The sequence below is a fragment of the Corvus brachyrhynchos genome, unplaced genomic scaffold (assembly GCF_000691975.1).
Source record: "Corvus brachyrhynchos isolate BGI_N302 unplaced genomic scaffold, ASM69197v1 scaffold444, whole genome shotgun sequence".
Taxonomy (NCBI): domain Eukaryota; kingdom Metazoa; phylum Chordata; class Aves; order Passeriformes; family Corvidae; genus Corvus; species Corvus brachyrhynchos.
In genome coordinates, this window is record NW_008237886.1 from 40,323 (window position 1) to 62,003 (window position 21,681).

General features: G+C 38.0%; 1 protein-coding gene across 7 annotated transcripts in view; it reads right to left on the bottom strand.

Moving 5' to 3' along the window:
• Positions 1-2,146: 2,146 nt before the first annotated feature.
• Positions 2,147-21,681, bottom strand: part of GAB1 (GRB2 associated binding protein 1) — a 67,444-nt gene continuing 47,909 nt past the window's right edge. For 3 of the 7 annotated variants that reach the window (XM_017732647.1, XM_017732654.1, XM_017732653.1), the window contains exons 6-11: positions 21,295-21,598; positions 9,650-9,739; positions 7,785-7,878; positions 7,323-7,446; positions 4,241-4,363; positions 2,147-4,046 (exon numbers count right to left, since the gene is read on the bottom strand). In XM_017732647.1, the coding sequence (XP_017588136.1) occupies positions 3,888-4,046; positions 4,241-4,363; positions 7,323-7,446; positions 7,785-7,878; positions 9,650-9,739; positions 21,295-21,598 (894 nt within the window). In that variant the 3' untranslated portion in view covers positions 2,147-3,887. Of the gene's footprint in view, positions 4,047-4,240; positions 4,364-4,982; positions 5,059-5,796; positions 5,926-7,322; positions 7,447-7,784; positions 7,879-9,649; positions 9,740-21,294; positions 21,599-21,681 lie in introns of those variants that run through there. The other 4 variants (XM_017732650.1, XM_017732648.1, XM_017732651.1 and 1 more) reach the window with 4 other exon arrangements.

The window sequence follows — 21,681 nt, forward strand, 5'->3', positions numbered from 1 at the left end:
GTTCATAACCCTCTCAACACCTTTTCTTTTTATCCCACTCTCCACCTTGTCAGGTTGAGAGCTGAACTCAAAATATTTGTTCAATTAAGGCAAAAAGCCAGAAATCTCATTGCTTGGGATTTGGTTCATCTACACCCAATCAACACAATGTTTTTGTGGAACACTTATTACACTCCTTGCTAGACAAGTACCTTTTTTTTGTGGTCCCAGGCCATATTAGTACCCCAAGTAATAAAACAACAAGAAATGAACCTTTGAGAAGCAGTTTGGTGCAATACGCAGAGACCAAGAGCAGATGTAGGAAATATGAAGGATAATCTCCAAATTTAAGTTCACCTGTGGACAGTGCTGAGCTTCTTAAGAACTACAGGTGTGAAATATTTCAACAGATGAAGTGACACTATTGCTGTCCAAATTGCATGCTGATATTGTATGGCAATACCTTCTCCTTGAGCAAATAAACATCCATTCACTTTTCATGACACGAACCTCTAAAGCTAAGGAGGGAATGGAAGTTTGGTCCAGGGCTGCTAAGTTTCCAAAGTACTTTTGCAAGACTACTACATATACATGTGTATATATATATATATATATATATACACACACACACACATAAAAATTTACTGCTGCAGTAATAGCTAAACTTAAATTTCACTGTGATAAAAATCTTGCTTGGCTCTTGGTGCACTGTGAAAGCTACAGAGGTGCCCATCACTCCCTAATTAGCTACAAGGAGCGATGAATTCTCAATTACTTAATCAAAACAGCCATAATGTAATTTGTCTGTACTCCCTAAGTGTGGCACTAAGTCACAACTGTCATACATGAATGGATTATTATTTTTTTGCATAAATACAAATCTCAGTAAAGAAAAAAGACTAATGATCACATTTTCACCTTTTTCAATGTCTCATTACAAAGTTTTAGTGGAACAGAGCAGCCGTGTTTGCACCTGCACTTCATGACGTAATAGTGATTGTGTCACAGTGTGTAAAAGTGTGGCCATTGGAACTTACCAGATAATGAAATGTTCAGATCACACCATGGAGTGATACCAAATCACTTCTCAAGTCAATCTTAGTGCACAAGGCACCAAGTTTTCTTTTGATTTTTAAGAGCAAGATGTTGTGTATTTGTAAGACATATTGCACATATATATTTGCAATTTATAATGACACATACAGCAATGAAAACTGTCTCTGCGACTGGTAACATATAGTTACCATACATATAGTTTGAGTGAAACCAGAAAAAACTCACCTATTTGAAAAAAGAACCCTTGACAAGCAACACTGACAAACGATTTCTGCACCAGTATCTATTAGAATTTCCACCAGCTTCCCTCCAAGTAGAGTACTATCGCAAAGCCAGTAACTGGAAGTGACACAGGGCTAATATCAATTTTGCTTGCTTTCTACCACCTCCAACTTCAGTAGTCACATTTTCAATTTTATATTCACATCCTCGGACCATCCAAGAGCTCAGACAGATCTGCACAGTGAAGCCCCTGTAGCTTCACTGGTGAAAATGAGATGTATCATCAAAAGTTAATATCATGCCTCTGATTCTGAACGTAAAGTGGACAGCATGTAAGTACAGAAAATGTATTACTGGAGTATGGGGGAGAAAACTGCTTAGAAATCTAATTAAAGAGGAATTGTAGACTGCTGCTTAGAAAATGTTTCACTGTCTGTACAGTGTGGAAACTCTTGTTTTCCTTAACAAAAGAAAGGGAAGAAGCCTAGAAATTAAGAGTGGATTCTCAATCATAATAACAATTAATGTTGTGAATCCTGCCAAATTTTAAATGAAGAAAGAGTAAGTGTAATCTGTAAACCAAGGACTGATATCAGCAAACTTAGAGCAAACTCACCTTCTATCACTAGCTCAGCAAGAGAGGCCAGCCTAGGAGACTGATTCTTTCAGGCACATCACTGCTCCTGGCTCCCAGAAGACTGGGAATTCATATTATTTGGCTTTTTGGTGCAGGGTTTTAAATGAGAGATTCATGTTGAAAATTATTCTAGCCATACATTTGCTTTTTGAGAGGTACTAGGAGGTAATCCACAATTCTGACAAAGTGTGGTTGGTATCCAGGCGCCTTCCCAGACACACTGGCATCCGTTTGCTGCTTGACAGGACAGAGTTTACACATCAAAACCGAACAACTTGATTTATTTAAAATTCACCTCAAAATGCATTGTGTTTAGTTTCTTTTTTAAAATGAACATTCAAAGCATCAAAATATTACTAATTTAAAAAGAACCTTTGTTAAGAATAAGATAATTTACATACTGTAGATTGTGGCTGTGAGGGGAGAGAAACAACCGATGGTAGATTAGGCACAGTACGAAGGCCAACATGCCAGAAAACAATACAGCTTTATGCTCAACTTTTAAATGATCTAGACAAAATAAGACAATGGGGCAGGAAAATGAAACCAACCACTTACTTGAGGGCGTTCGTATAAAATAAAAGTGTTAGTAAGTTTTCTATCTTGACCTAGCTCATTCATGTATTTAAAGAACTCTATCTTCTTCCAAATAACAAAAAATGTTTCTAAACCAAGGCAGATTATTATTTGGAACTGGCATAGTAAAATAAAGGATCACAGTATACAGAGCTTAAAATCCTGTACCAGGAAAGAGCAACAAGTGGTTTACAAGGGGATCACTTAGGTATATTATCTAATTTTTAAAAACAGAGATATAAAATATCAGTTGCATAGGGATTTAAATATAAGGCCAAGCAGGAGATTAAAGTAAAATAGAGCTCATAAGAAGGGCACTATGGTGTCAAAACATAGTATTTTCATTTGAATTAATGTCTAATTCAAAATCACAGTATTTTGCTAGTACTACAAAAAGTGAATGTCAAACTGTCCCATTAATGTTGAACTGAAAACTGACATTAGAACTTCTAAACAGTACAAAAGTAAAGCTCATTGTCTAAACCTGATCAGTGTATTAGCACAACAGTGCTTGGTACGTACCTGATTTATATACTCTACCTTCTGTAAATAATATAAAGGTTATTTTTTGTTAATAAGTGTGAGATCACAATATTACTGCATGCCATCAGTGGTTTGCAGGCTTACTTGACATTTAATTATTCAGTCTTTGAAAGTGTAAGATCCCACCCTGCAGAATCTTCACCCATTGAACACAGAACACTGTCATTAATAAAATACAATAGAAGTTCCATCACTAACAACTAACATATAAGCCAGGATTTTAGGTCTAAACCCAGTACAGTTCATTATTATTAACTCACAGCAATTTTTTGTTAGGAAGGTAACCTGTAGACTTCCAAATAATCTTGTGTGTATTAAATATAAACAAGTATGTAACTAACGGTCGTCTCTTGGCATTTCAAGTAGATTATTCAATTGTGAAAGTATTTCTGCAAAATCAATTTTGAGTTGGTAAAATTAAGTTCAAATATTAATTTCCATATCTACATGTAGCTTAATTAACCTAACATTGTAAGGAATAGTAGTGTAAGGAAAAAAGAATTCTCCAGATGAATTAGGCATTAAGGTACATTAACTGGGAATACCTGAACCAACATTGTAACTGAAAAAGTGCATAAACATAGTAATACTACAAATGTGTTAACTACAGAACAAAAGGTTTTCTGAAAGCTAAGTGATATTATTTTACATGTTATTTACAGGCGGTGATTTTTCCAGACACCACAGAGCCAATTCATGATCTTAAAGTTCCTTTGATATATTCAAAGTGTCCTTTGGCTTCCATCCTATTCGGTGAAGAACTGATTCCCACCCTGGGGAATCAGGTACTGTACAGCCGAACAACACTGCCATTGTGGTTCTGTGATTCTTCAAAATTTGCTTCTTTCCGTTTTTTGAAGACAAGGCAGTGTTTTCACTTCACACTTTTCGTGGACGTCTCGGACTCCGTAGACTGTCTGCCATCAGTCCACGCCTCCCGCGTGCTCTTCAGGGCCAGCGTTTTCTGCTGGTCCACCACAACGTAATCAACCCTCTCGTCTGCCACGCTGCTGCCCGAGCCACTGCTCTTTTTCTGGGAACAGTGAGAAACAAGTTCAAATAAACTAACAACAAAAGAGCAAGTAGGTGTCCCAAACAGGTACAGAACAAGCACAGGTTTCTCTGAAAGGTCCAACACCCATTTGAGAAATGACCATTAAGATGATCTTGCTGAAGGCAATTTTGACCTCCTGATGGCAGCACTGCAAGAGCTGAACATCTGCTTACCTTACGAGGTGGGGTAGACTTTCCCGAATCTAGGTCCAGATCTAAATATTCCACTTGTTTATCTCCTTTAGGTTTTACCATAGGACTGCTTCCTCCATCAAGGCTGTTGCTTCCAAACAAATTCTGCAATCATAATATAAACAACCTCAGCTACAAATGTGCAACTAGTGGTCCTCATTATCAAATATCCTTACTATAAACTGCCAAAATGTAAAACGTTAAGGAAATGACTGACACTCTTGCAATCACTTAAATCATGCAAATTTCATTGACCCTGTATGGCAAGGGGATACATTCTATGTCAAAACCGGGACAGAGTCAAAAGCCAGTGGGAAGAAAAAACCCAAAGACCACCCCCCAGATTTAAGGTTGCCACCAAACCCATCTGTGCCTTCCACTTAATGTCCCCTTCATATCAAGAAATAAGAACAGAGCATGTTTCGTTCTTTCTAAATGTAGTTGTCATATCTCAAATTTAGCATTACTTAAGCACAAACATTTTTATTTTGTTAAATTGTTGTTAAATACCTAAAATAATTTCAGCTTTACAGTAGCGGCAAAGCTTCAAATGAAACTTTCACATTTCATTCAAAAGTCATTATGGTTAAGCTGAAAATCAGAGTATTGTTCAATTGACAAGACCAAAATATTTAAACTTTGGAAAATATGTGTGGTGCTGCCTGAACTGAAGTTGCATTGTATGTACCTAAATTTCAATTAGCCCAGACTTTTACAACCTCACCTCCTCTGTCCTCTCCCAGCCTGATCCCTCCCTCTTAACAGGTGTTATAGGAACAGTACAATAGAAGGACTCTTCTCTAAAAGATAAAGAAAAAACAGGAAGACAGAGGGCAGCAGTCAGCAAAAAATGAAGAGGAGGGCAGAAGGAAAGACAGAAGGGTAAGGCTGAGAGCAACTTGAAAGAAAAAGCACAATATTGCTGATTTTATTAAATAAAACAGAAGTATGACACGTCCAAACAAGATGCTTCATAGCTGATGACAGAAAAAGATGAAGAAATACGGACTCCTTGCTAAGATTAGAGTTTGAACAAATACAAGTTCTCAGAAAGTCTATTTAATTGTCAGATTTTAAAACAAAGGCTGTGAGATATCTGGAAATGTTCTGGTTCTTTAGGAAATAAAGTATTTAATGGGTTAAAGCTCAGTGAGCTGGGCTTTTTAAATTGAAGTTATCCATTATATCTGTATTGTCCAACTCATTTAATATGAAGTGGTAACAAGGACAAACACAAACAACTGATATGAAGTTCATTTTTGTTGCTCAAATTCACTGAACAAATTTCTGCATATTAAACACACAAAAATCAGATTCCATATCAATGTTTCCAACATAAATTTAAAACGCTGTTACTCTTTAAACAAAAAATAATCTGTTATTTCAAACAAACTAGGCAGGCAGAACATATGCATTAGGAAACAGAAACTTTAAATAAAAGCAAATGAAACCAAAAGGAAATCTGTAGAACGACCTTAAAGAAGGAGCAGTGTAAGCAAACAGAAGATATTTATGAGCTGGGGTATTAATTGTACCACCTTGGCATGGAAGTTAAGCCCCTGGAACAGCCGTAAGAATCAACAGAAACCTGTGAGTTGAACTGTGCAGGGAGAACCGTGGGCACGGGTGGGGCTAATCCCTGGTGTAAAATGGGATGTTTCTTGCACCTGTGGAACAGGACACCACCCATTACTTACCAATGGCCCTTGCAAGATAAGATTTAGCATCAGCAGCTCCCCCATGCCTGGTGCCTTTCCCCTGGGAAGCACAACTGCACTGTCAGGGACGGCACAAGGCACAGCTTGGGGCGCTCTGCAGGCTCCGGGGCCTGCACCCCACCAGAGCTCCCGCAGGGAACGGCACAAGAGGGACCTGGGATGCGGCATCCAGAGGCAGCAGTGGTGAGCTGGGGGGCAGGGACACTGAAGGAGACTGGGAGGGGATCCAGAGCAGCAGGGGACAGGGAAGCGAACAGCATTGTGAGAGGGGAGCTCAGGGGCAGTGAGATGGGCCAGCACATGCCATATAAGAAGGCAGACACACAAACAGAACAAAAAAGGTGCTAGACAGGCCCTCCCCAAAGAAGGTCTCACATAAACGATTTAAAGATGAAAAATGCTGCTGTGTTCCCTACAAAGAACCCAAACATGTGAATGCACTGAACAGGCTGGATGGGGCTTTGAACAACCCAGTCTAGTAGAAGGTGACCCTGCCCATGGCATGGGAGGCTGGAACAAGATGATTTTTAAGGTCCCTTCCAATCCAAACCATTCTATGATTCTATACTGGACAAAAAGCTGAGCTCAAGACACAGGTTTTCCTCCGGTGTTTTATGCATATTCTAAACCACATTTTAGTTTAGGCCTAGGTCTACTGCTGTTGTCTTCCTTAAAACTACTGCTATGGGGTCTTCTTTTTCTCTCTCTCCTTCCCCTCACCAGAGAAAAACCACAGTGTGCATCATTAACTTTTCTTAACTAGCTGCACTCCATGCTGAGTATCTGAAGCTCCATTATCTGAGAAAATTCTTCCCCAAAGGGGAAAAAATACAGACAGTCAATACACAAAGACTCCTTCTATCCTCTTCTTTGAAAGAAGCCTAATAAAATACACATGGTTCAGTTTTTGTAGAATGTATACAACAAGCATCAATCCTTTTTTCCCCCTGTTCCTTCTACATTTCTTGGAAGATGTCCTTTTAATACAGCCTTTTTAAGCATGTCTCAGAGGTCCTAGGACAGTTTATTTCCCTTTATGTCATAATACTGAACTGGTGCATGGCCCAAGGACAAGGAATTACAAAGAAGGGACAAATTCTAGGAAAGAGGTGGAAAAAAAGTCATGTCCTGAACTGTTTTATACAATAGATATGTATATCAACCATTCTCTTTATGCTCTTCAGTGAAATCCTATCAAAATTACAGCTTTGCCATGGAGATTTTTTTACCATTCTGTTGATCTAGAAGTATAAAGGGAGTGATGTTGAGTGAAGGATCTGTGTTTGCATGATTTTAAAGTAAGGACTGCACAGGAAGAGAATAGTTAAGACGTAGATTTTACATACTGGGTCTTCAGTGGACTGATTTGGGTTCATGGATACATAATTCTCTTCACTGTCGTGCGAGTCACTGCTGGAAGTTGTGCTATGAACTGAATCCGGTCTGGGAGACACGGGAAACCTGGAGGAGCTAATTACCAGGAATTATTTTACAAACAATACATCTCGAATATCTTAAACCTCCTGGTAAACAACAAAAATAAGCATATTAGAGCTGAAATTCTCATTCAAGTTTACTAAAGTGTCACATTTTTTGGTTATAAACAATCCCTTATATTTAACATCACAAAATAAAAATTCACACGGACACACTTTATTTCCATATACAGATACACACACGCACACACATATGCACACATTTCCAAAGGAAACTTCAAGCTAAAAATATGATGCAGATGTACACACATTTAGTAACACTCTAGTCAACAAAAATGATTAATCTGAATGAGGAAAAGCCAAGAAACTTACTCTCGTGCAAAGCTTCTGGTGATAGGAGATCTGACTGGGGCTTGTAATTCTTCCCATTCAGGCAGAGGTTTTATTTCTAGTGGAGCTGGTTTTGCTATGTAAGAAACAGACAATCTTAAAGCACAGAACATTCCTAAACAAACTTAAATTTAATAGCTTTTCACAGCCTAAGTACAGAAAAACCTCTATCTTTCAAATAGTAAATATTAGTAAGGAAAAGGAGTAAGGAAAAGGAGACACTGTTCCATTTTCAGAAAGACATGATATATTAACTTATGCTTTTAATCTTTCAAGGTAATGAAAAGACACATCAATTAAAAAAATTAAGATATAATATTAAAAAAACCCACTGCAATTTCTGAATTTGCTGCATATACTGGTACGTAGTAATTCTGTTTTGAAAAGAGATTCTGAAAGTGGCAGCATCGTGTTCTGTCCTCGTTCTGCTGGGATGACTTGTTGAGTGGCAAGGCCAGGGCAGAGCTGATGGGCTGTTTCAGCAGAGCCAGCTCTGAGGACTTTTCTTGGCTCAGCGCCAGTTGTTATAATGCTAACTCTGTCCTCGCTGTGTACATGTGCCCTCACTGGTGAGGTTTCACAGCTAACCTTGGAGCTAGAACCTGCAGCTAAGCCTAAGTCTGCAAAAGTGAGAAATAAGCCAACAGCAGGAAGAGCCTGGCTCACTTCAGTGCTCATCCACAGCCGAGCAGAGCAATGTGCCACTCATGACAGCTAACACTGCTCTCAAAAAAAGGGCCATTTTTAAATTCCATTTTCAGAACAGAACCACAAATAGACTATTAGCAAGAAACACATTATCCCTCCTTCCAGCTTATATGTCTCACCCCTATTAAACATTAGGAAAAAAAAAAAAAGTATAGAAAGACTTGTGGAAAAAAATATCACGGAGTCAAACTTCTGTCAACTTTATCCTCCCTAAAACCGTTTTTAGAAAACAAAATGTAATGTCATCATAAAAACAGCACTTTCTCTCCTGCCCCTTGCCACCATGAGTTTTCTGCCTCTTGGCAGGTTCACTAAGATCAAGAGTCAGGCATGTAGTGACAGAACTGAATGTGACATAGGCAAGATGATAAAGCATGACTGACACAAAAATTGGTCAGCTTGGCTCAAGTCCTCTGTAAAGGTCTGAGACTACCTGGCAGGGATAAACAGTGGGCAAGGTACTGCTGAAGCAGAGACAGAGCCAGGACTTTGTCCAAAGCCCACCAAAATCAGCAAAAATATTTCATCCAGTTGCAGTGGGCTTTAAAACCAAAGGTAAGGATCAGTGATATTTCTGAGAGATTTTTAACATTGTTCATAATCTTCTCTACTTCTTGTAACTATATAAGGCACCAAATCAGCACCTTCAATAAAGCCCATCAAATTAATTGCAATCCTTGTTAATATACATAAATAGATGTCTGTACTAGTATATGATCAGAGGATCAATATTTTGCTTCATTTCAGGAGACCTAAGTGAACTCTGATTTCAGGTTATTGCCTAACAAAAGTTATTTCAAGTAACTTAAGAGTTATTATGTACAATTTACAAGTTATTATATACTTGCTTCTAAATCAACAGACAAAAGCCAATCCAAAATACGAACAGCTACAACTTAAGAGATCAGAACACCCATGTTAATATCAAAGAAAAGTTTCCATGCACTGTTCAAGCCAGAAAGTTTTTAATTCCTTATATAGGAAACTGGTTGCTTGGCATGGAAAATGCATCCATGACCTTAGACTATAACAGAAAAGAATATGCCAGAATTAAAGTTACTCTAAAATAACAGTTCTCTTAATTTTTGCATCACTTATTTTTATAAAGCTCCATATACATACAGTGCTAAAGTACATACCCTTTCTTCTTGTAGTAAAGTCACCTATGGTTTGTGAATCAGTTCGCTCTAAACCATGTGGTTTAGGTCTTAAAATTTTAGGACTTTGACCTAATTGGCAAAAAGAAGACTCTCTTAATAATATTCTATTTATAAGTGGAAAACTGGAATTTTGTAAATAAACATCACAACCCCCTGCAGAAAGGTTAATGCCACAAGCATAAGCAAGCTGCTGAAGGAAATTTTACAGTCTAGCTGGGGCTCACACTAAGGGCTTAAGCACCAAACCAGAAACAAAGAAAACACTGCATGCAAGTAATAAATATATTGGAGGCAAGTGTAAAAGGTGTACAAAAAGGCTAAAAAGTGCATCAACAAATATTGTAACTGATTGTTACTACTAACTGGTTTCATTTAAAAAAATTAAAAATGCATATTTGAGGAATACCTAGCATGAAAGGAGAACAGTCATGTTTCAGATACAAGCTGAAGTACCCTCAGAGAAATTAAATCCTCCTTAGCACAAAATTACTTTGGAAATAATGACTCTTGGGAGTCTCTACTCCCATGGTACTCTTGGTAGGTCTTCTATCTACTGTGCATCTCCCACTTGAGATGCCCCAAGAATCTTTTTCCACAGTGCATTTGTTAAACTTGTTCCCCAGAGGTCTCCATCTGTCTGTACCAAACCCCACTACTCTGATCCTGCAGATACAGTGGGATTTTCTTCCTGAGTTTCCAGCCTGCCCCCCTACCAAGGCACAACCCAACCTCCACCAGAAATGACCCTGGCATAAAATACCAATCACCCCCCTACAGACAGCAATGCAAATCCCCTCTCAACAAGGATGTTCTTTAGCCAGCTTGACCAAACACTGCAAGGTCACACCATCTATTTCAAATAAACGTGATCAATAATGTCTAATAGCCCTAAGCTTTCATTAAAGTCTACCTGACGAAGTGTTAGCATTAAAAAAGGCAAGTGCCTTCAAGTGGTACACCAAGAAGCTATATGAATAAACCAAATGAATAGTTTAAGTCTGATTATGTTAGAAAGTTGCCCTACAGCACAAAATGGAAAAGGACTGGTACAGACTCAGGTGTGGGCTGGTACTCCCAGCAATGGGTGAGAATACTTTGTAAAAAATAAATTTGGCAACAAACACCAGAAGTTTGCAAATCTCTACCCCAAGGGCTTTGCATATGAAATGCTCTATTACTGTTATCACTGAAGTATTGGGAATAATCAAGTAACAACAAGAAAGGTAAATACAGAGGTTTTGTTCTGTATCTTAACTTCTACATAGTGCTTCTGAGAGACCATGCAGGTAAGATAAAATTTATTTATTCATTAGTAGTGCTGCATAGCAACTGCCTTAAAAAGAAAAGGACATGAAATTATTTTTACATAGACAGTTCTTTTCCAATTTCAAAATCAGATGCTCCTTTAAATGGCTCAATGTGCTGATGAAGAGTGAGCAGTTGGGCAATGCTGACCAAAGACACAGATTGTGAAGTGGAACACGAAGTATTTCTCACTGGAGCCAAGTCAAAAGCACGAGCCAGCATGTTGGTGTACTCAGTTCTGAGCTGATCCAATATTCTTAAGTCCCTTGCCTATAACTCTCTGATAAAAGCCTGCCTATTTAAAAAGACCAGGATCTTAAAATGGATTGAACAAATGTAGAAGTTCAAATTCAAACACTTTTTATTAAGGACAATTTGATTTGAATATCATTACCTGATCATAGTAATTTTGTATTTCACAGTTTTATAATCTGATTTAAAAGAAATCTGGCCCAATACAACTCAAATTAATATGCACTGATGTAAAAGCACAGATAGTAAGCACAGTGAGAAAACTAGGAGAGGTAACAGTTAATGAAATTATTTTTTTATTAATAACCTCTGCTCTTATAACCAAACAGACTGAAGTGCCTGAAACCCATAATACAGAGATAAACTCAAGGAACTCAGGGCTGTGACTCATTATTTCTCCTTCTGTTAATGATGCTACATGGTCTAGTGCAGCCAACCTTCCTGAACTGGGATTAGCCCCATTTGTAAAACGTGGATATTATGTAACCAACTGCTTCACACTTAATTTAGCACTTACCAGCTACTTTGAGATTTTCAGAAGAGCTATAAAAATAAATACAAGTCCCTTTAAAACTTCTGCATCAGACAAGAACATACAAAACTCACTGAGCTTTCATCTCTTGCTGCTGGAAGACTGTTCAACCTCAATAAATTCGGTGGCAAAACAGCTTGCTGTTACCAACCAGCCCGGATAATGTAATATCTCGAGTTTAATGCGTCACAGAGAATTAAAATATTTGTGCAGGGTGTTTTCTTTTTTCTCCCTACAAAACAAAAAACCAAAAGGCCTAATCTCTGTTGAGGAGCTTATACTGTGCAACAGGAAAGACCTGGCACCAGGCAAAGGAAAAGAGGAGGGGGGGATCAAAATCACAAATCTGAGGTTACATATTTGTGTAAGCGCAGAATTCTTTCACCCTGTTTTTTCCCCTTTAAGAAGATAAAGCGACATGAGCCAGGGCACTGAAAGTCCTTAATAATATCCCTTGCTGACTTCAAAAGACAATTTTCCCCAAGGGCACACCCCTGTGTCTCTGAAAAGCAACAAACTAAATAAAATACGGAGGGGAAAGTGCTTCCCACCTGTACAGCACACTGGTCTCCCACATCTGTTCTATCCACAAATACTCACTAAAGGTAACGTGTCACGGGGCTGTTCTTCAAATCGGTGTAGTGACAGTAGGGCTCTATGGAGAGCTGGCTCCATACAGCATTCCAATGTCAGCAATACTGAGGAACACATTTCCTGTGGTTCCCACAGGCCCAGATTTACCTCATCTCACAAAATATAATACTTTTAACTTACACACCTATTCTGGGAAGGATAAATCTGGGTAAAGGAAAAAAAAAAGGTGTCATTTATGCAATTTTATTTTTTTTCTAACTGAAAAGGAAATAAATGTTGTGGCACCACTGGATGCAAACCTACACAGGAAAAAAAACCGAAATAAATTATGTCAAGTGAAACCAACCAAACAAGAAGTGAAAATTAGATGTTTTCACTGTTCAGTCAAGTCACCACCTGTGAAATGCAAAATGCTACAGCCATGAGAGAGAAGCTCAGCTTCTGCACATTCTATCAGATTGTACAAGGGCACTCTGAGCTGAAAAATCACTAATGAAGTCTATTTTTCTAACAAATGGCTGTTTGTACAAACTGCCAGGCACTGCAAGCGATCATGGCTGTGGCACTGGAGTGCACTCAGATGCACGAATTCTGCTCCTGACATTTGGGGCACGTCAATGCCGCCTTTGTCTGTGAAGTCACTGGGAGAAGGGTCCATTTCACGTGTTGGAGTTTGTTTCAAACAACACTTTAAACTGTAAAACCTTTTTGGTTTCTGCATCGGCTCTTGTTGTTTTCCATAAAACACTTGGAATATAATATTGGGGGGGAGAAAAGTTGTCCCACTGCAGTAAATTCCTGCATCAGTGTAGGTGGGTCCTAATGTTTTTGGTTTTGAGGACATAATGCTGAAGAGATTCATTTGTTCTCAGGCTACTGCTTTGAAACACCAGAACTAAACATGATTTCTGTTAAGGACACTTCTTTCCTGACTGGATGCTTGCTCCATGGCTTGCTGGCACAGGATTTCACGTCAGGAAATTGCAAACATACTCACAAAAGAGGCCAACTCTTCTGTTTAAATACCAGCTATTTAGGGCTTACAGTTTTAAGGTAAATATACTAACGTGACATAAAATTTGAGAAATGCATGATCTGCTAATGCTGCTTCCTGGCCAACAGGACTAATCCTCATGAGACAAGGAGATCAGATGTAGGAATGCTAAAGCAGTGCTGTGCTTGGGATAGGAGGAGGAGAGCAAAAGGAAAAACAAGCCACATAAATGCCCTGCATCCACACAAAAGTGCTTTCGGTGAGAAATAACTAACAGCAGTTTCTTGTTTCCATTAACAAAATACACATATTGCTCCCTTTTCTTCGTAATTAGATGGAACTGAATTTTGCACTGAGGTCCAAGAATTCCCATACTCAGAATCACTGTAGATTTTTCCTTGAAAAACAAGGCTGAAACTCACTGGTTTACTCCCACAGGGTTTACTATTTGCTTTTCAATTCTGCAGAATAAACTCCTGCTTTCCTTCTCTTCCTCACCCCAGTGAACCCTGATTCCCGAGTACATGGTCTTCAACACAGAGCTCTACAAATATCCTGAATTTGCTTTTTCATCTCTGTTTTTGTAAGACTGTTTCCTGCCAAGGTACTTCTAATTAGAAACATGTATTTAGTTATACAACATTCAATTGGATTTCCATACTAATATCCACCAACAAATAGGAATATCAATAATGTGCTTTGTTCTGGTTGGTGATAAGGCATGGATGCTGATAACTATAGTCTCTTCAGAACAATAAAAACAAACTGAAATCAACTTATTCTTCAATGTTATGAAATATAAAAAGCAGTCACATAAAGAGAGGCTCTCCAGTCTTCTTAGACATCTTTATCGCCTCAAAATAACTTTTTACAGAGAACTGGTACTTTGAATGCTCCAGAAATTAAGAATGAATTTGGAAAAAATACCTGATTATGAAGAAGCCCAACTGGATCTGACAGCTAAAGTTCACTGGTATTCCTAAAATATTTGGCAAATGCCATAAAACTACTCAGAGAATACCAAAGCTATTAATCATCAAAATACTATTTAACTGCTCTAATTTGTGAGTAACTCTAGATGTCTGTATTTTAAAAGCCCCCAAAGCATGATGAACTGAAAGCATTCAATAACAAAGACTGTTTTAAAACCAAAGTACAGTGTTCTGGAGCGTTTATTGATTAGCAGTTTAATGCTGCACTAAGATTCGTGAAGTCCAACAGACTTCAAAAACAAAACACAGAAAAAATAACTGAATTTAAATTATTCACCAGAAAAGTAAAACTTAACATTAAGCCTGTTAAAAACCAATGGATAAGCATGATAATACGGGCATCAAAAACTATGTCTTCTTGAAAAAACTGATGACACAGCAAAGAAAAGAAAAATTTTATGAAGAGAAATAAAAATAGAGCATTATTACCCATGTTCTCTTGTTCCTGCTCTACCTCATATCTTTGGAGTTTAAAGTTACTTAAAAAAAAAAATCCCTAGCCCTAATCCCTAACCCTAATCATCCCTAGTACTAGTATAGAAGTATTGCAGTTTGTCTTCAGAAAACTGGTATGTTTAATTTTGTTACAATCATTGTGTCCAGCAAAGCGCAGCTTCCTCTGCAGCTGTGATACAGCCATCCAAATGAAATCTTTATTGAAATTATTTGTTGTTTCAAAGTTTTGGAAGACAAATCACAGCTGCAAGTTAAGGACTGGTGCATCACAGCAAGGAGTTATGTAAACTTCATTTAAAGCCATTAAGAAAAACTAGACTTGTACAAGTAATTTAGTACAGGCATGGAGGAAGCGTAATTTTCAGCTAAATGGGAGCTTGTGGAGGACAAAGAAGAAAAAAAAAATCAATAATTTTGTACTCAACTTGCTTTAGGAACTCTGAGGAAGCACCTAAACAGTCCCCAAAAGCTTAATTTTTTAAAATTCGTAAATGGAACGAACAAGGGGTGTAGCTTCCAAGACAGAATAGAAGATTAAATGCATGGATTTCTTAAAAGCAAAATGAACAATACTTCTATTCAGAAAAGTCATCGCAAAAATTACAATTTCTTTTTCAACAGATCTTTAATTCAGTTCTTGCTGCAGATTGAAATCACCATTCTCATATTTTCAATGCCTACTTGTCCTAAAGCCTCAGGACATAAGTGAACCTTTATTAAAGAATATGCAAGACAATGATGATAGTGTAGAACATTGCAGTGTTGCCAGCTCCTAATTTTTATTGTTTTAAAAGAACTGTCAGCTCCCGCTGTCACAAATGCTCTAAGTGTTTCTCTGAAGTTTTATTTAAGGATGGCGTGCTGCTCCTGCTGTATCAGGACATGCAATATATTCACAGTGTCCAACTTAAATATTTACATGTTTGAGTGCCTAACAAGGAAACTGTTCATCAGGCTATTTATAACAACCTTCATGATTAATGAGGGTTTTTAATTTCCTTAACAACTACCTACTTTGCCTGGGATTTGTAGAGCACCATGCTACACTGCAACAATGGGAGATTATTCCAGTCATCCAGAAGCATCACAGTGGGTCCTATGGGGACCAGAATGTGGCAGGTGCTTCCTGCCATGGGAAGGCTCTGTACACAATTACCTTTTCAAAGTGGGCCTGGGCTCTTTTATAAAGAAAACTGGAATTCTCTGTGAAGTTAATCCATTTGGGAGATGCTCATGAGGAGTGGTGGCAAAGATACAGCCACATTTTTAGAAGCAGTCCACGTATTTGTGGTTTAACCACACAAATTATGTCTTTTAACATATTAAATGAGAAAAAAACTATGAGAGAAACAACCAGATAAGATTTTTAACATTTTTAAAAACAATCACGATTTCCAACTCCATGAGAATTTTCTTCCTCTCCCTTGGTTTCTTTTGTTTGTTTGTTTTCTTGTTTTCAAGCTGCAACTGGGTATTTTCTTGGCATGAAAAGAAATGTGTGCATCACTCACTGCCTCTAAATCCAAGTTTACCACATGCTGGGCTGAAAATTACCAAGGGCCAAGCAGCAGCGGTCTCTTTTAAAGGCAATCATGTGGACTTAAGTTTTAGGAAGCCTCTCAGATTAGATGCTGATATACTTTTGTTGAAACATAAGCCTTAAAAAAAAAAAAAGTTCAAATGCACTACATTAACTATTGGTTATTTTTTCTATCAGCAAAATAATCTGTGCTGCCCCACCCAAAACTAGGACTGAAAATATTGTTCAAAATAATCTTGAATGCGATTAAACCCTAACAATATTTGGACAAATAGAGTTGCTATTCAAGACAAACGGAGCAAAGTACAGTACCATGCTGTCAGCTGGGAACCCTAAATTCTGTACCGCCTCTGTCAGCAACCTGCTGAGTGATCCTGAGGGCATCGTTCTATCTCAGCTCCCCATGACCCTGAACTAGGACCTGTGCTAAACAGAACTCTCCCAAAAAGTGCTTTTAAGTATTATTGATCAAAAAATTTACAAAAATGACATTTATATTTATTCATTCATTCATTCATTCCATTCATATATTATATTCAAATGAATGAGATTTAACTTTTGATTTTTATTCCATCATGGCCATGAATTGTTAATTCAGCCATATGCCCACTGTTCATGTATTTCTTTTCAGAACCTTAAAAAACCCACTTTGGTAGAAACGTGCTATGACACGGAAGAAAGAAGTTACTGATTAAATATAAGTTGGGCATCAAACTGAGATTCTGAGGAAGTAAACTCCCCCATCACCAATTCCATTGTTGACTTTACACTTTGGTTCAGATATTGAAAAACTGTATTTTATCAGTCAAGATGACAAGCACATGTTTCTTAAGAGATTTCAACCTTACAGATGGGATGGTGTTATATAGCTATAAGGACTTGTTCTGGATGGCTCCTAAACAGTTATTTAAAAAACCCCAACAAACTGGTTTTGTAGTTGTTTGGTCTTAAAGTCTTGTTTTAAGATGAGATACCCCTCTGCCCTAGCCATGGAAACAAATCCTGGGGCAGGAGGGGGTCACTGTCACGCCCAGAGGTTCACAGACACACCCATCTCTCAAATGCTGCATCATTGAAATGCTTCCTCCTGGCCGGTAAAAAACAATTCACACCTTTTTAGTTTTATTTTTGACCACGAACTTTTCCCTTGAAAAGAGAACCTGGTTGTTCTTTGCTGCCTTGTCTGTCTAGGGAGTCTTCCTTCACCTCGCTGCATTTGGGCACCTTTAATTGTACTGCTCCTTCTTGGACAAACAGTATTTTGAGGAAGGTGTGTCACCATCACAACAAAAGTCACTTTTGTTCTGTGTCAGAACCAGTCACTGTCTTTGAACAATTCAGGGAGTAAGACCCAGCTGCATGGGTGGATGCAATATTTTTTTCTGCTTGAAGCCTTTTACCAGCAAACACACTTACAATTTAGCATCCATGCAACTGTGGCAAGCTAAAGCAGCCAAAAAGCAGAAATACAAAAATTAATATAGCCAATGGTCCTATGTAACTAAAGAAACAGCACCCTGAAAAAAACCAAACTAAAAAAGAGATTATTTTTGTCATTCAATTACAGGTGAATGCAGAAAAGCATCTGCCAAACACTCTCTGTTTTGTCCCAAGCAATACATCACTTACCTTTTGGTATGCTTCTCTAAAGAAAAAAGAAAGTGCTTTGATTCAAGTTATTGGGGCAGGAGGCCAACACTATGTTTTGAAATTACTTTCAAGACTTCCAGAAAGTACTGGAAGCTCCCCATATTTACAGAAGCAGCTGTGAGCTAGAGAAATGAAACTACACAAATCTGTATTGTAATCTCAAGGCTGTAGATATTTTTACTCATTATTACTTTTTAACCCATTTTCTGAAACCAAGCTCTCCTAGAGACCAGTGGAAAAAGAAACAGACTGGGGACATCAAAGAGCCTAAGGCTCTCACAGCTGGGCTGCACAAGTCCTCAGAAGAATGTCCACATACTTCAGGGAATTTTAGACCTATAACCTACATTTAGTTTACCTATGTCAGAATCACGACTTCTCTATACTTCTGCATAGTTGTAACTATTCTGAACAATTTGGAGAGTATTTATGATTTGATAAACTATCCTGAGTGTCAGTTGCTTATATCAGAACTGTGAAGAGCTTACATGGTACAGTCACTACTGCTGATGGACAGACTGCCAGATCCTTGCTGCCTGACACGTTATTCTTCAAAGACAGCACAACCAGAAGGGGGTGAGTCTCAGTTTCATCTCAGGTTGGCAAAACTGAACAGTAAAGGGAGAACAGAGACGCTGCCATCACTGAGCCTTCCATTTTCTACCCTTGTCGAACTATACTGCCTGTAAGCAGCAAGCCCTTAAACAAAAGGAAAACAGAGGAGGTGCTAAACACATACATTTGACAACAAAAAGCAGTGTATCCTTTCTTTATGTGCTGGCTTCACTGCATTATTTCTTTATCAAATGCATTTTTAGCACTGGATGGAACAAACCTCCCTGGCCCACAAGAACATGACTGAGCTAAAGCTAATGCTCATGTGAAAGGTGGTGGTGGTATTTCTAATAGCTTCCAAAAAGCTTGGAGGCAGTGCAAACACTGTTTTTTCAGCAATCTGTAACCAATAAAAAAAAGATAGAGGAGCTTCTTCTGGTAGAACATGAGATGTGCCCTCGTAACACCTTACTCCCAACACATCTGATCTCTGCAGTACTTTAGAGAAATCTTCGGGAGAAGCACTGGTAGTCTTCAACAGAAGTTCTTGAATCAATGGCATATTAAACCCCCTCAACATTTAAAGGAGCAATAGCCAGAAGGTAAATATTTTATGTTCCATTTCCTCCCCTTCTGTGTCTGCCAAAGGTTTATTGAACACACAGGCCTTTCTGACGCTTTCTGTGCACTAATTTGCAGCAGAAGAGCATTGCAGTACATTTACATAAGCAGAAACAAACTGGTAATAGAAGCTGCTACAAGAACTTGAAAGCTGAAAAAGCAATGCAGAAGAATATAAAGCACACACTTATTTTAGTTAAGTAAAGGCCCACTTAAACAAAGGCTTTATCTAATTGAATCCAAAGGAACCTGCAGTTTTATTTTCCCAAAGGTATATCTGGAAGGAGTTGTGTGGAGATCTCAACTACTGAAATGGGAATATATCACCATCCTGATGTGTCATCAGATCTGCTCTTCACAACAATGGAAAACTCGCAGTGGTGCATTTGATAAAATTAGAGTGAGGCGGGGGGGGTGTGTGTGTGTTACTAAGACCAAACCCTCAGTGATAAATCAGAATCATTACCATTCTTGGCAGCTCAAGATATTCACAAAACTTTTTTTTTCAGCCCCTAAGCATCTACTATACAATATTTACTTTTAGGGACAGTTTTACTTTAAAATCACTTTCTCTTGTAAATTATATTAAACAATTCTATTATTTTACAGTGATAACATCTTCCAAAAGTCTACAGGCAAAGATTTCACCCAGTAACTCTACACTCATTAGAAGGTATGTTAGCACATCTAAAAGTCCTTCCCCTGGTATTAGATACGTCTTTCTAGCTGTAAAGCATTTGAGGACGGGAGCAAAGCAGGAGTCTTACATGCCACTTTCTGAATGTGAAACACTAATTCAGTTCCAAAAAGAAAGATGCAAGAGCAACGATGCTGCCCCAGCAGACATCTGTGCGGTGGCTTTGCGCTGCCAACAGCAAAAGTTAGATGCTTTTCAAAACATACATTTATTACTTTTGAAGGTCAAACATTTTATCAGTAAAATACACAAACTAGCCAGTCTGGGAAAATATTTTAAATCAGTTCAGTTCAGTTTATTCTGAGAATGTTTTCCAGTATCAACTTCCATCAATCTGTTCCTGTCCAGTATTTCTTAAGAACTGAGCAAAACTGCTGTCTGGTAACACAGAAACAATTAAACACAAGCAGAGAGCCAAAAGTCTTAAAAAAGGCCATGCCTCACTTTTTGAAGATGGACAGGCAGAATGAGACTTGGTACTTTCCATTTCACACCGCTCGTCTATCACAGTGATACTCTATTTTCCTTAATTACAGGCTGTTTTCACTTAGTGGTAAAAATACTAATTTAAAGGTTTAGTTAGCAAATATTTTGGACCATCTGGATATTTGCCATCACACTTTCCCACAATGAAGTCAGTCATTCTCAATGTAAATACTAATTTTTTCAAGTACATAAGATTAAACATAGGACTTACTCAAATGCAAAATAGGGCACACATTTGACCTAATGTTCTTTAGTTCCCTCTTCTACAAGAAAGTAAGTTATCTTGTCTCAATAACTTAGTAGGGAAACAAGTTCTTTAAGCATTTCCCTGTATTTCTAGTAAGATGGCTGATAAAACATTTTAGAGAAACTGGAAAATCCAATCTATTTATTAGAGATTCTCTATACAAGTATCTCTCATAGACACATTGCAACCCAATTGCCTTGGTTCCTTAAGAAGTCTGGTGACCCAAATAACCCTTATTTTAAGGTAAAATAAACACATTATGCACCAGATCCAAGAGATTACTTTTTTAGAATAGATTTGAAGGGGCCCTCTAAAATGAGTGTGTGTACTGATCCTGTACCAAGCATTGTTATGGCCATAAATTTGTGTTCTACCCAATGCTTTGTATTCTCTCTCTGCATCACGAGTGTCTTCTATATATAAGGAGACACTTCTGAATCTTAGGAATTCAGTGACATTTTTTCATTAGTAACTACAGCAATAAAATCTAACCTTATGCCTTTATTTGGCATTGTTATTGTGATGTTTTAATAATGTTAAAAATACTCCTAGGGCTCCCCTGTGATTTGGTTATCTCATGGGATAAAAATCATTTGCCAAATAATTTCTAAAAACATGATCATTTGCCACTAATCAGAAGTTGAGAGAGCTATGTTATTTTCTTAGATGATAAAAATTAGCTTCTCTTGGACATTTTCCTCACCTTTTCTGTCTGGTTTGAGGTTCCGATCCACGGGCGGTGGCTCACATTCTGCAGCAGGTACCGACCGTCTGGGAGGGGTTTTTGGGCTGGACCTGAAACCCATGTGAGCAGGAGGAGGGACTTGCTTTCCAAATAATGGAAAATCAAACGTGCCTGGTATCATTGGTACATAGTTTGTTTCCTGGATGGGTTCAGTGAAGCTGCTGGAATGCTGTCGTGGAGGAGAGTTGGGATTCATTGGGACATAATTTTCATCTAGTTCTTCACTTGAAACACTTCCCACTGTCAACATGCTTCTGTTTTTCTAGAATTAACATATATTTCCTTTAACAAAATAAGTTATGCAATCAGCTGTGAATCATATGAGTCTTTTAACCTAATCTACTC